Source organism: Oryctolagus cuniculus, chromosome 1 (assembly GCF_051225735.1).
Source record: "Oryctolagus cuniculus isolate XC-2025 breed Fujian yellow rabbit chromosome 1, ASM5122573v1, whole genome shotgun sequence".
NCBI classification, from domain to species: Eukaryota; Metazoa; Chordata; class Mammalia; order Lagomorpha; family Leporidae; genus Oryctolagus; species Oryctolagus cuniculus.
Genome location: NC_142867.1, coordinates 1,893,515 through 1,907,588, shown reverse-complemented (window position 1 = coordinate 1,907,588; position 14,074 = coordinate 1,893,515). Strand labels below are relative to the sequence as shown.

Sequence of the window (14,074 nt, the reverse complement as noted above, 5' to 3'; positions counted from 1 at the left end):
ATAAACAGTAGTGTCACCTTTTCAAGCTCTAGGGAATGAAGCCACAGACGTGGCAGTGGTTCTGATGCAGACTGCACTCTCCGCAGAGCAGTTTGGAGGGAATATCTCCACAGTCCTGTGTCTTGGCCTCCATGAACATGGTATGCCTCTCCACTCATCTAGGGCTTCTTTCTAAGTTCCCTTGATTATATTCTGCCGTTTTCTGTGTAGAGGTCTCACGTGGATATTTTAAACTTGCCCTCGTGCACTTAACATCTTTTATCTTATTTGCTAATAGCAACTTTTTAAAATTTTTTAAAGATTTCTTTATCTGAGAGTCAGAGTTACACAGAGAGAGAAAAGGAGAGAGAGAGAGAGAGAGAGAGAGAGAGAGAGAGAGGTCTTCTATCTGCTGGTTCACTCCCCAGTTGGCCACAGTGGTTGCAGCTGGGCCAATCCGAAGCCTGGAGGCAGGAGCTTCTTCCGGGTCTCCCACATGGGTGCAGGGGCCCAAGGACTTGGGCCATCTTCCACTGCTTTCCCAGGCCATAGCAGAGAGCCAGATTGGAAATGGAACAGCCAGGACTCGAACTGGCACCCATACGGGATGCCGGCGCTGCAGATGATGGCTTACCTGCTAGGCCACAGCACTGGCCCTAATAGCATCATTGTATAATCTCAGTTTCTAATCGTCTGTTGGCACTACCACACCTTCCCCTGACTCGGCTGTGGGTTTTGCTAGTTGCCTTTTTATCAGGTGCAGGCAGCTCCCTTGCATTCCTGATTGAGAGTTTTTGGCTTGGGCCATCTTCTACTGCTCTCCCAGGCCACAGCAGAGAGCTGGGTCAGAAGTGGAGCAGCCGGGTCTTGAACTGACGCCCGTATGGGACGCCGGCACTGCAGACAGTGGCTTTACCCACTACGCCATAGCACCGGCCCCTACTGACAGGTATTTCTAACTTTGCATTCCTGGAATGAGCCGCGCTGCTCCTGCCCCCGTGTCACCGGGACTGACTTGCTGGCGTTCCACTGAGGGTTTGTGTCCAGGCTCACTCTTCCTTCCCTCGCCACGTCTTTGCGTGGCTTGGGTGCCAGGGTTCGTGTCAGCAGCTGGGAAGTGGCCCCTCCTCCTCTGCGTTCTCACAGTGCCAGTGCACCAGGGACGATTTTTCTCCTGTAAGCATCTGCTGTCACCCTCCATCGAGGCCTGGACTTTCCTGATGGGACCAGGTGCTTCCTGCTCAACAGAACCCCCCTCTCCTGCCCCTGTCCCCATGCTGCGGCTGACAGAGAGGCCATCGGGAGCTGTGGCCTCATGAGAACCTCTTAGCTGCCCCCAGTACACCCCTTCCTGGGGACCCGTGGGTGCCTGGCCTTGAAGGTCCTACTCCTGACCCCACAAAATGGGGAGGGGGGTTCTGTGGTGAAGATGTTGAGTTTGAGAATTTGTGCAATAGAGAGAGACAGGTGCAGATTGGGGCTGACCCCAGGCCTGGATAGAGGTGGGCTCAGAGTGGACACAGCCATGCCTAGGGACATGGAGATGGTGTGGGGGTCTTGCTTGAGCCCCAAAGCTCACTGATGGGTGTAGGCTCTGGGGACAGAAAGGGCTGGGAAGTGGCCAGAGTGGGGTAGGGAAAGACCCCAGGGGTGGACATGAATGGGGAGAAGAACGGGAGTGTGACTGCGTGAGGGCCAATGCTGCCTGGGGCACCAGAAAGATGACTCTGGGGTGCCCCTGGGCTGAGCAGTAGAAGTGCCAGGCCTCCCTCCCGTGTAGCCGGCTGTGCCCATCCCGGCCCCCACACAGCCTCCCCGTGTGCACCTGGGCCAGGCTCTGTCTCCCTCCTGAAAGAATGTCTGCCGTCCAGAGTCCCAAACAGTCTAAATGTGGGAAAAATGGGGCTGGCAGCACGGCGTGGCGGGTTCAGCCACCACCTGCAGAGCCGGCATCCCACGTGGGCGCCGGTTCCCATCCCGGCTGCTCCTCCTCTGATCCAGCTCCCAGCTAACGGCCTGGGGAAGCAGCAGAGGATGTCTCAGGCGCTTGGGCCCCGGCACCCGCGTGGGAAGTCCTGGCTTCAGCCTGGCCCGGCCCTGGCAGTTGTGGCCATCTAGGGGAGTGACTCTGTCTCTCAAATAAATAAATCTTTAAATAAATGAATGAATACATTTGGAGAAAAACGTCCCACTGTCCCCACTCCCACGGGCACCCCGGGGTTGACCTGTGGCGAGCTTCGAGCACCCGCAGGCAGGGGGCTGCCCTGCCCATGGCCGGAGGCCCCAGAACTTTGCACTTGACCAGCCTCCGGACCCCCAGGGCCAGTGGAATGGACAGCTGAGCCCAGGCTGGGGACGCAAGCAGCCCAAAGGGACACCCTGGGAAGACCTGGAACAAGAGGTGGCCCTGGGGAGGGGCCCACAGACCCACAGGTTGGGTGGGAACCCCGGCCCTGACCTCGCTCTCCCGGCAGCCGACTTAAACAGCGCTCTTTAATTTAATGTAATTATTTATTTTTGCAAAAACCAGAGGGTCCCCCAGGCCTGGCTACCTCTGAGACTGACCTAGCCTGTTCAGAACTCCCAGACGCACCCCAACCCAAGGCTCGGGGTGTGGGAGGTGCTTGGCCGGCCGCTGCGTGTGTGACCCCGCCAAACTGCCGGGGGTCAGCACCCCCCCACCCTGCCCCACGCACCGCAGCGCCCCGGGGAGACTCCTTCCAAAACCCAAAAACCAAGGCCGCGGCCGGCAAGGCGCAAACCCCCCGGCCTGGCGCCCGCCCGCACCCGCTGTCCATCGCTTCCCGGGCTGGGGGCACTCGGGCTCGGCCTCGCCTCGCCCCGCCCCGAGCCCGCCGGGACCTCGCCCGGCTTCGCCCGGCCTCTCCCAGCCGAGCCTGCCTCAGCACCCGCGGCCGCGCTGGACCGCGTGAGGCGGGGCGGGGCAGCGAAGGCGGGCGGCGCCGATTGGCGGGCGTCTCTGATTGGCCGGTCTGCGCACCACTCGCCGCCGCCGCCGCATCCAGCTGCTAGTCGCCCGGGCTCGGCTCGGCTCGGACGCTCGGCTCCGTTAGCTCCGCTCGGCTCGGCCCGGCTCGACTCCGCTCGGCTCCGCTCGGCTGCGCTCGGCTCGACCGCTCGGCCCCCCTCGGCTCCCCTCGGCTGCGCTCGGCTCGACCGCTCGGCCCTCCTCGGCTCGGCTGCGCAGCTCGGCCCGGCTCGGCTCCCCTCGGCTCGGCCGCTCGGCTGCGCGGCTCGGCTCGGCTCGGCTGCGCGGCCGCTGACGGGCGTGCGCGGGGGGCGCGGGGCGCGGGGCGCGGGCCTCGGCGGCGGCGGCGGCGGCAGCGGCGGCGGAAGCCTGGTGCCCCCGCCCGCCCTGTCCTCTCGACGAGGCGGAGGCGACGCCGCGGGCCGGGCCTCGCACACGGCCGCGGCGGGCGGCGCGGGCGGAGCGCGGGGGGCGCGGGCCGCCGGGGGGCGCCGCGGGCCGCTCGGCGCGGACAGCGGAGCGGACGCGCGACCGGACGGCCCCTCCCTGCCCGCGCGCCCGGGCGCCCACTCGCCGGCGCGCTCGGGAGCGATGACATCGACGGGGAAGGACGGCGGCGGGGCGCAGCACGCGCAGTATGTGGGGCCCTACCGCCTGGAGAAGACGCTGGGCAAGGGGCAGACAGGTGCGTGCGCGCCGCGGGGGCTGGGGGCTGCGGCCCGGCCCGCTCGGCCCGGCGGCGCGAACAATGGGCGGCCCGTGCGCCCCGAGCCCCAGGCCGCGCGGCTGCGGTGGCCGGGCGCGGCCCAAGGACGCGCGGCGCGGGGCGCGGGGCGGGCGGGGGCGCACGGGCCGGGCCCGCTGCAGGTGCACGCCGGCCGCATTGTGCGCGGAGCTCCGGGCCCATTGTGCCGCGGAGGAGGGGGCCGGCCGGGCGCCCATCTGCCGTCTGCCGCGGCCGCGCTCCTGGGCGAGCCGCCCGCGCAGCTGCGCCCGGGCCGCGACCCCCGCCCCCGCGCGCGGTCCCGGCCTCCGTGGCCCGGCCGTTGGCTCCCGCGCTGGCTGCGAGCGCGCGGGGCCGCAGAGGCTGCACAGCGCCCGGCGCACTTTGCAGCGCCGGGCCAGGGAGCCTGCGACGCCGCGTCCCAGGGGATGGCGAGGGGGCTGGCGCTGGCGCTGGCGCTGGGACAGACCCGGGCCTGCCGGGAGGAGGGGCTTTGCAGCGGGGCCTGGCCGTCTTCCGGGGGGACAGGTGAGGGGCCTGCGAGGCCCAGCTGGTGCCAGCGGAGGCCCGCAGCCGCCCTGGCGCCGGGCAACTTTGCCTAGCCTGGCGGTGCTCCGCCAGCCCCCTGGTCTGGTCAGCCAGGCGCGTTCAGAGTCGTCTTTGTCGGAGGCTGGGACTCAGCCATTTTCTTTCTTCTCCCAGGGCTGGCCTGTGTCCTGGGCGGGTGGCACTGACCGCTGGTCTCTATCAGAGAACTTCCGTGGGCTCAGGGCAGGTGGGCGGCCGGCGGAGGAACGGAGGAGGGGTTGCTGGTGCTGTGGGGGCTAGGAGGCTTGGACAACCCCCCTGCCCCAGGGGCACACGGAGGCGGAGCTGTGAGCCGGCATTCGGGATGAAAAGTGGGCCAGGTCCTGGCTCTGGGGCGGGCAGGGGCCAGGAGACGTGGGGAAGGTAGCCCTGGGACCTCCAGCCCTGAGGGGGCCTGGGCTGCCGGGCTGGGAGGTGGGGGTGCCAGGGCCCCGGTTCCGGGAGGAGGTAGCCGAGTTCCACGTTGGCTTTTTCCTGGGGAGAGTGGCTGTGTGCCCTGAGCTCCGGGATAGCGGCAGAGCCCCGGCGCCAGAATGCAGGAGGCCGTGGGGTAACCCAATTATGGTACCAATAAAATGTCATTATAAGGAAGCACCAGCGTGCAAGTGATGACAGCAATGAATTAGGCTCAGGGCGAGCTCTTGGCCGAGGGCTGCTGCCCTGCGCCGGTTGTAGGAGGTTCCGGGGCGATGGACAGGGACACATGCAGAAGGACACACGTCTGTGTCAGCAGTGCTGCCCCACGAGGTCTGGGCTCTCCTGGGCTCCCGGGGTCCCCGTGCAAAGCTGTGCCCAGGAAGGCCCCGCAGCAGCCTGTCCGGCGGCGCCCGCCTCGCCCCCCTGCTGGCGAGGGGTCACCTGGGGTTTGGTGGACGTGGGCACCACGCACCGGCGGCACTGCTGTGTCCTGAGCCTGCCCTCACTGCAGAGCCAGGCCTGCTGGCAGGCGCCGGGAGGTCCTAACGCTCGACTCGGCCCCGCTGCCGCCCTGGGAGGCCAGGTCCCCAGTGCTTCCCTGGCAGGGCCATTGGCGTGGCCTCAGCGCCGGCGGCTTCTCCCGGCCCCAGGCCCACCGCTTCCCTCTGCCCTGAGCCTTGGAGAGGGAAGCTGCCTGTCTTGAAGTGGCTGTGGTCAGGGCACACTCCGGGGACAGTGGCCCCAGGGTCCAGCGTGAACCCTTCAGCTGGGCCTGCTGGAAGTTTCTGAGATCTGCCTTTGGGTGGGTGGGCTCGGGAGAGGGTGGTGGTGGAGCCTTCTCTGCCCCCACCTGCGCCCGAGGGTGCCCCTTCCAGGGACCACAGGGCCAGCTGGCCCCTTCTGCGTGGCGTTGGCCTTGGCGAGGCTGCTGTCACTTGGTGATGGCATCTGGCCATCCCCCAGGGCAGGTGTGGCTTCCTGACGGCTGGGGCGCCACGCAGCCCCAGGACGTGTCCCTGCCGGCAGTGGTGGCATCTGGCCCAGGAAGACCGTTTGGGGAGGAGCCCTTAGAGCCTCCCAGGGGCAGGTGCCACGGGGTGGGGGTGTGAATCCACCTGCAGGGCGCAGCCTGGCCCCTCGTCCCTGCGTGGGGGCTCCCCCCGAGCCGGAGGGTGGGAAGGAGCTGTGTGGCCTTGGCTCCTGCAGCCCTGCTGCCTGGACTAGAACTGGGTGCGCCCCTAGGGGCTGGGCCCTGTGGCCCTGGGGGAAGAAGGGGAGCGGCACCCCCCAGGACGACGTGGGGGCTGCTCTGGGCAACCCTGGGTCCAGGGAAAGAGGGCCGGGCAGGAGAGGCCTGGGAATGACAGCTGCTCCCCAGGTCACCTGGCTGGGTCTCAGGCAGCGGGCGAAGCAAGGGTGGGGCCCGGGCTGCTGTCAGGTCTTCTCAAGTTTCCTTTAGAATGGTGGCAGGCAGGTGCCCTGGAGCAGTCCAGGAGTGGCAGGAGCCAGGGCAGGTGGGACAGGTGGGAGGGAGGGACAGGTGGGAGGGTGGGACAGGTGGGGAGAGGGACGGACAGGTGGGGAGGGAGGGACAGGTGGGAAGGTGGGACAGGTGGGAGGGAGGGTCAGGTGGGGAGAGGGACAGGTGGGGAGGGTGGGACAAGTGGGAGGGAGGGACAGGTGGGAGGGTGGGACAGGTGGGGAGGGTGGGACAGGTGGGAGGGTGGGACAGGTGAGGAGAGGTGCCCAGCAGGAGCACAGGGTCGGAAGCAGAGGCGGGGGGGGTGGTGGTGGTGGTGGTGGTGGTGGTGAGTGTGTGTGTGAGTGTGTGTGTGTGTGTGGGGCGTGCACATAAGGCAGGTTCTGGGTGGGCTGCGAGTGGCCACCGTGCGTGAGGCTGGGCTGGCTGAGGAGCTCACCAGCCAAGCTGGTGGATGGAGTGTGCTGGCCACTGCTGCCCCAGGTCCCCCGCCCCTCTGTGAGGCCCCCAGGTGAGTGTGCAGCCCCCTCCCGCTCAGGCTTTGTCCCAGGCTGGTTTTCAAAGCCCAGGAACCGCCATGGTGGGCCCACACCCTGGTGAGCCACCTGTGCCTCTCTCCCGGCGCTGGAAGGGCCCTGTGTTCGCTCAGTGGCTGAGCTTGGGTGCCCAGAGCCCCCCTTCTGGGGGCTGTCCCACGGGAGAGCTAGGGACAGAGGTTCTTGGGGACGGATAGATACCTCTTGGTGGGGGAGGGAGGAGCCGCAGGGCACGGTCCTGTCCTTGTCTGTGTGGGTCTCGCTGTCTCACCCGCTGGTGCTGGGGCCAAAAGCCCACTGGACAGAGGGCGTGGCACGGGTGCGCGTACTCGCGTGTGCCCGCCCCTGGGGTGCCCACAGAGCTGACGGCATGGGCTGCGGCCGGGGCTCAGCAGCCCCCGGGACCTCCAGATGAGTGCCTCTGGGCCTCTGGTGGTGTCGCGTCTGGAACCGTCCGGAGCTCTGTGCAAAGCGTGGCCAGCTCTGTCGCCATCCCAGGCTCCCTCCGAGGGGAGTCCACTGCTGGAGCTTCTAGGGACTGTGCCACTGCCCAGGTCCCCGGGGGCCCGTCCCTGGCCCCATGGTGGCCAGGGTGGTGTGTGTGTGCCCCTGCCTCCCCGCCCAGCCCCTGAACGGCCACCTGCAGGCCAGCGTGGGGCCCAGGACTGCAGCGGGGGACGCCGGGGCTGCTGCCTGGGGCGCACACCGGTGCCTCCGTGCCTGGGTTTGGGCCTGAGTGTGCGTGTGCCCGTGTCCGTCTTGAGGCTTGTCTTGGAGTGACCCCAGGGCACAGGGCCCAGCAGGAGCAGTGAGGAGGGCACCTTCACGGCCCTCGTGGACGGTCGCGCCACGCCTGAATTGGCCTGCCAGCACCCGCCAGACCGGGCTCCCTGGCCCTTAACAGGGCGCCCCTACACCTGCAGCCCGGAGGGGCTGTGAACCTTGGGCCCCCTCTGCGGGCTGGGTTTCCCCAGAGCTTCCGAGGCCCTGGACGGTGGGAGGCAGCTGTTGGCCCTCCAGGGTCCTTGGGAGGCGAGGGCCGTGCCGGGCCGGGCCCAGGTGAGCCCTGCTCTCCCCCGAGGCCCAGCTGCCTTCAGGCGTCCTCATGGCTCGGCCCAGGGATGCCGGCTGAGTCAGGCCAGCCTGACTCTGGGCCAGACGGAGGCCGGGCTGGGGCCAGGCCGGGGGACAAAGCCGAGATTGTGCCGGGCGGGCCCAGCGCGGGCCTTGTTTTGCCGCCTCTGAGGGGCCAGTGTTCTGAGGCCGGCCCTGTCCACAGGACAGCGCTCCCAAAGGCCAGGCTGTCGGCGGGAGGCTCCCCTTCTGGTCCAGGGCCCAGGGCGGTGGGGGGAGGGGGAGGGGGCAGCCCCTGAGCTTGTCTCAGGCCAGGCCAGGGTCCAGGGCCATAGGCTGGGTCTGGGGTCTCCCCGAACCCAATTTTGAGAGTCAGTGTAGGTGGAGCCCGGCATGCTGTCCTCGGCCGTGGGCTGTGAAGATGGATCCAACTTCCTCTGGGCCTGGTCAGGGTGGTCAGGCGACTCCAGGCCTTTGTAGGTGGGCAGGGGGTCCATGGCTGCTGGAGGTCAGAGGCACCTTAGGGCACCTACCTCCTGCCCAGGCTCCGGCCTGCAGGGCAGAGGTGGGAAGGCGGCTTGGACAGCCCCTTCATAGCAAGTGACTCGGCGGGGGAGGAGGCAAGCTCAGGGCTGGTGCCAGGAGAACCCGCCTGGCCAGAGGTGTGGCCGCTGCAGGGCAGCAGGTGTGGGAGTCCCAGGTGACCCCACAGCTGCCAGGCAGCTCCTGGCTTGGGGAGAGGCGGCCATGCCTGGGAGAGGAGCTGCCGGGGAAGCCGTGTGGCTGTGGGTTATGGAGGGCCCCCGCCAGCGACTGCAGGGTCCCAAGGCCGGGCTGATGCTTCCGGGGGAGCTGCCGCCGGGGCTGGTGTGGCTGGGGACCCCCATGGGCCCGCGAGTGGCTGTTTGCTGCGACCTCACCACGGCAGGAGGTGACACAGCGCCGTGCCAGCTCCCAGGAGGGCGCCGGCCAGAGGTGGCTGCGTCAGGGGCCCCTGGGGGTCAGGCACTGTCCTGGTGCAGCCTGCCCATCTCTGCGCCTCAGTGTCCCTCTCTGAAGTGGCCAGGGCGAGGTCGGGTGTGCGCAGGGGCTTGCACAGCGGCCAGCGCCGCCCACACACAGAATGGGGACAGCACGGCTGGGCTGATGGGATTTCCCTAAGCTCTGGGTGTGGGGGCGGTGAGCCAGGGAGATGACCACGGGGATTGTGGGGAAGCTGAGCCGGGCAGAGCGGATGCCGGGGCTGGCGTTGTCCCTCGGGGCTCGCGCTGGGGCCCTCCTGCAGGCCTGGGCTGGGGGACTCGGGACGCCTCCAGCCCTGGCTGGATTCTGTTGTGCGGCCTCTCCCCACCCCTTGCCTGTGCCCTGGTATCGGGGACTGGGAGGGGCTTGGGGGACGGCAGGAGAACCCCGGGCCTGATGCCCCTGGCTCGCAGCTCCCGTTGGCTCTGGGGCCCAGCCGGTGGGGGCAGGTACCCCACTTCTGTGACTTGTGTGGCGTGAGGGCTGCGAACCCCAGGCCTAGGCTGACTCTGGATCATGGCATTCAAGCTGCAGAAGCCGAGAGAGAAGCACCCCAAGCCAGATAGCCCCAGCCGCCAGCCCCTTGCCCCTCCCCGATTGTTTCAAAGTGAGTTTGGGGCGTCGTTTAGTTGTAGATAACCACGCTGTGTGCCTCTTCAAAGCTGTGCGTCTTAAAACGCTGATGTGTGAAACCTGGGTGCAGGTCCGGCCACACCCTGGGGGCTTAGCTGCCTGGAGCCCTCTGGGCCACTGCCAAGGGGTCCAGGCTCTGCCTGAGCCAGGGGGCACCCCCTGCCGGGCACCCAGGGTCCTCCATGTCCGTGGTTCCAGGGCGGGTCTGAGGGCCTCTGTTTCTTCTCGGGATCCCTTCGCTGGCCTCCTTATACTTGACCTGGAGCCCGGCACAGCACAGCTGGTCCTGCCCTGCCTGGGGGCGGTGGCCGCTTGCTCGAATACTCACCTCCTGCCACACGAGGGTTCCGACTGACGGGGCAGGGGCCGCTCAGAGGGACAGTGCTGGCCCCAGGCTGCCTGTCTTCAACCCAGCACGCCCAGCCTGGCCACCTAGTGGACCCCACACCCCCTGCGTCAGGCTGAGGCACAGCTGACCCCAGGTATCTGGTCCTGGGGCCTCCTGCTTGGTGTCGGGGCACCGTAGACTACTGAGGGCTCGTCCCCATGGCTCGGCATGGGCTTAGTGCTCACACCTGTCGTTTCATTCGTGTGTGTGTATGCACATGGGTTTAATTTCATATGTATTTTGTGCATGGGTGTGTCATTTGTGTGTTCCGTGTGTGTTTGGTTTTGTGCACATGTGTTTCCTTGTGTTCATGCGTGTTTCACGCTGGCATGCGTGTGGTGGTGACTTGGTCCAGCCAGGGCTGTGTGATCTGGAGGAATGGGCCACCCCTGGGCATGGCCGAGGGTGGGGAGCTCAGCTGAGCTGTGGGCATGCCTGGGACCCCTGCCTTCCCACAGAGAGCCCCTCCCCATCTCCAGGGTCAGCCAGGGTCAGCCAGGGTCAGCCAGGGGCTGGGGAGCCGGCCCTGGGTCCTGTGCCTGCAGAGCCGGCCTGGGAGCTGTCCAGCACCGGCCCTGCTGCAGTCTGCGGCGAGCCCTCAGCCCTCAGCCCTGGCTTCGCTGGAGGAACGAGTGAGGGGCTGGGCGGCCTGGGCAAGTGCCCTAACGTGTCCCCAGTGCTGAGTCCCTTGCCGCGCGCCAACTGGGAACCGGGGGGCTTCGTGCTCAGACCCCAGGTCTGTGTCTGGCAGGGAGCAGCCCCCATCTCGGGCTGACTGTGTGACTCAGTGTGGTGGTCCCTGGCCCCTCGATGCTGGCCCCGCGTCTGAGGCTGCCGTGAGCCCTGCGCCTCCTCTCCCCGGTGGGGAGATACCGCTGGCCACGTGTGGGTATCGGGGCCCGCTGGGGTGGGGGCAGGCATGTGTCGTGGTGGAGTCCCTGGCTCACTCCTGGGCTCTGGTGGCCGGAGGGGTGCAGGAGTTTGGGTTTGGGCCCTGGGGTGGCTGTGGGCAGATGGGGGCCTGTGCTGAGGGGGACAGCTGCGAGCCGGCCTCCATGCTCCCCTGAGTCAGTGCTGTGTGGTTCTGGGAGGAGAGAGATTTGGAAGGTGCCAGCTGCTCCCCTGTGGCCCCCGGATTTCCCCGGCTCCTCGTGATGGGTTTGCTTCTTCAGCCCCTCCCCCCGCCCATCCCAGGCCAATCTCCCGTCAGAGGATGGAGTTGGAAGCGGCAGGGGCTTAGGGCCTGGTTCCCACAAAGGTAGCCCCAGGGGGCTGCTGATGGCCAGATAGGCAAGGAGCCAGCTGCTGGGTCATCTCTGTGGAGAGGAGAGCTCATGTCAGATCCGAGGTTGGCTGATGCTAAACCCCAAATCCCAAGGGATTTGCAGCTCGCCGTCAGCGCACAGATGGACGGTTTCCCGGGCAGCGCCAGCCAGCAGCAGGTGCACACAGCAGGGTGTAGGTGGGCTCGGGTCACCTGCTGACCCAGGGGCTGTGCAGTGCATGCCCCTGGGGTCTGGTTCCTGCTGCCATGGTGGGACTGGCCTGCTCTGTGGGAGCCCAGGCAGCTCACTTGGGCCAGGGGCAGCCAGACCCAGACCCAGGGAAGCAGGTGGGGCCGCCCATTCCGGGGCCCCCTGCGTTGCGGACACCCTGCGTGACTCCCCACTGGAGCTGGGACTGGACTGGGGGCCGCAGGTGGGAGTCCGGCTCTCAGGGCAAGGACCTGGGGCTCCGAGCTGCTCTGTCTGCAGAACCTCCCGCCTCTGGGGGTGGGCAGCCCCCTCCACCTGTGTGGGTGCTGGGCATCAGTCAGGGAGGACCCAGGGCCCAGGTGGGCGGGTGGGAGGTGTCCACTGTGTGCAGCCCTGGAGCTGGGGGCCCACAGCGTCGTGTCCAGGCCTATGAGCAGCAGCACAAGCAGAACTCGGAGTGGGGGGAGCGTGTCTCCAGCCACAGACCCCTCCCCGTGGCACAGAAGCCTGCTGTGGGGTCTCAGCATCTCCAGCCTGGCCCTAAGGGGCCGAGGGCAGGCCCTGGTCGTCCTGTGGGCCGCTGGCCTTGGGCTCTGCCCTGTAGTGATTCTGGCCGTGCCCCTGAACTCCAGCACCCCAAGGCCTGCAAGATGTATGGTCTGGGGTGCTGCGAGCCGGCTCCATCCCACAGGCTCACAGCTCTGCGCCCCCTCCCATCCCTGGGTCCCCCTTCCCAAAGCCTCCCCTTGTTCCCCTGTGGAGTGAGGACGTGAGAGGGGCTGGCGTCTCCAGGCTGCCATTCCTGACCCCAGCCTGGGATAGATGTGGGGTCCCTCAGCTTGGGGTCTCACCCCCAAGCCGCAGTGGTCAGAGGAGGCTGGGGTGAGGGGAGGCACCAGCCCCTCAGCCACAAGGATTTAGGGACCAGAGTGTGGCCGGCGTGGCCGGTGGCCGCTGCCTCCCCCCGCCCTGCCCTTCCTGCCCGCTGTCCGCTAAGCAGGTTCTATTCTTACCCACATGGGCGCGGATTAGCTGGCTGCTGTCCACAGCAGGCTGCCCTGGCAGGGCCGGGGCCAGCGTCCCCTCGGCCCGCGCGGGGTCTCCCTTCCTGACCACGCCCCCCACCGCCCTTGCAGGTGGGGTGTGTGTCTCATCCATCTCTCTCAGGAGCCTGGTCCCCCGGGGGGTCGCTCTTCCTGGGGGGACTCGGGGGGGGGGCAGGGCCTGCGAGCTGCAGGCCACTGTGTCCGGCTGTACCAGGCCTGCACGGTGGTGCTCTGCTCGGCTCCCGCCTGGGCGTGGGGGCTGCCCTGGCTGCTGTCACAGCTCCTGGCAGCCCTGGCACGGGCAGTGGGAACCTGGCCCTTCCTCTGCAGGGACCCAAGGAGGGGTCCCGCCCCCAGGAGGGCGGTGCTGGCCTGGGCCCAAGCGAGGCAGGCAGATGGGCTGCTGAGCTGTTGGGGTGCCAGTTGGTCCAGATCCTTCCCACAATGCCTGCACGGGCCACGGACCCCACTGTGCCCAGCCCCTCCCACCTCTCCCACCCTCTTGTCTCCCCCCCCACCGGATGCTGGCCTTCCCCACACCCTGTCACCTTCCGTCCACTGCCCCAGCTGCCTAACCCTCCCCCTCCCCCAGTCCCCCCTTTGGCCACCAGAGTGCCACATCCAAGGGTAAACCAAGTCAGTGTCTCCTGGGCAGCAGCTGCTCCCACAGTGCTGGGCTGGACCCCGAGTTCCTCCTCCTGCCCCTCGGCACAGGCCCCCGCCCGCCAGCCCCCACCTCTCCTTGCCACCGCGATTATCCTGTGTGGAGCCGGGGCCCAGTTTCGGTCGCAGCTGGCTCTTGGTGCATGGAGGTTAAGGCCGTCCCAAACCCAGCAGGCATGGCGTGACCACTGCCTAAGTGAGCAGAGGGGCAACAGTCGCAGGGCAGGGGGCCGCAGATGCGGGCCTGGCCCTCCTGGGGTCGGCAGAGGGTGCTCAGCCTCGCCGGCCGTTGGTGGCACTGTCCTGGAGGGAGGGGGTGCTTTCTGCCCTTGGACGCCCCGAGACCCTCCTGAGGCTCCGACAGCTCTGGAGAGTCAGGGCAGGTGGTCCATGTGGGCTCCCAGCGGGGCAGCCCCCCACAGCCCCCCAACCCCCTCCCCAGCCACCTGTCAGTCTAGGACTGTCCCCTGGCGGACGTGGGCGTGGTATCAGCAGGAGACAGCTGTGTGTCGCCCACCCACAGGGGAGGCTGGGCTCCGCGGGCTCAGCTGGGCGCGCAGGGGTGTGTGCGTGCACGTCTGTGTGCAGGCCTGTGCCGTGGTGGCTGCCTGAGAGATTCCCTGGGGCTTCCCAGGGAAGGCTTCCCCAACCTCATCTCCACGGCGACCGGCAGCCCCTCCCTGGGGCCCTCGAGGGGCCACCCGGCAGGTGCGGAGCAGGAGGGGCGGCTGCAGGCCAGCTGTGCTGGGCGCTCACTGGGGTGGCTCAGGCTCTGTCCATCCCATACCCCAATGCCCCTGCCCTGCATGTCCCCAGGGCCTGGACAGCTTCTGGCCAGGGGGTCACTGCCCGCTGTGCCACCTCTGGCCACACTGCGGTGTTGTTCACACACAGGGTGTGAGCCTGGCTCCCCTGGGCAGTCCTGGGTGGGGTGGGGGCTCCTCACGTCCCCCCCCCCAGCCAGGGGCATCACCATTCTCTTCCCATCACACCTGCCTGCCCCACAGACCCCCGGCCTCCTGGGTCGCTCCTGCTGGTCTCTGTAACTGTGGTGGCCCT

At 67.7% G+C, this 14,074-nt stretch overlaps 1 protein-coding gene across 15 annotated transcripts in view; it reads left to right on the top strand.

Annotated features, from left to right (window-relative positions):
• The first annotated feature begins 3,251 nt into the window (after positions 1–3,251).
• BRSK2 (BR serine/threonine kinase 2) overlaps positions 3,252–14,074 on the top strand; it is a 40,731-nt gene continuing 29,908 nt past the window's right edge. For 9 of the 15 annotated variants that reach the window (XR_016219060.1, XR_011383474.2, XR_016219073.1 and 6 more), the window contains exon 1: positions 3,254–3,653. Coding sequence is in view for 11 of the 15 variants with exons in the window: in XM_070060731.2 (XP_069916832.1) it covers positions 3,560–3,653 (94 nt within the window). In the remaining 4 variants the exon portion in view is untranslated. Of the gene's footprint in view, positions 3,654–14,074 lie in introns of all 15 variants that reach the window. The other 6 variants (XM_070060643.2, XM_070060609.2, XM_089311577.1 and 3 more) reach the window with 3 other exon arrangements.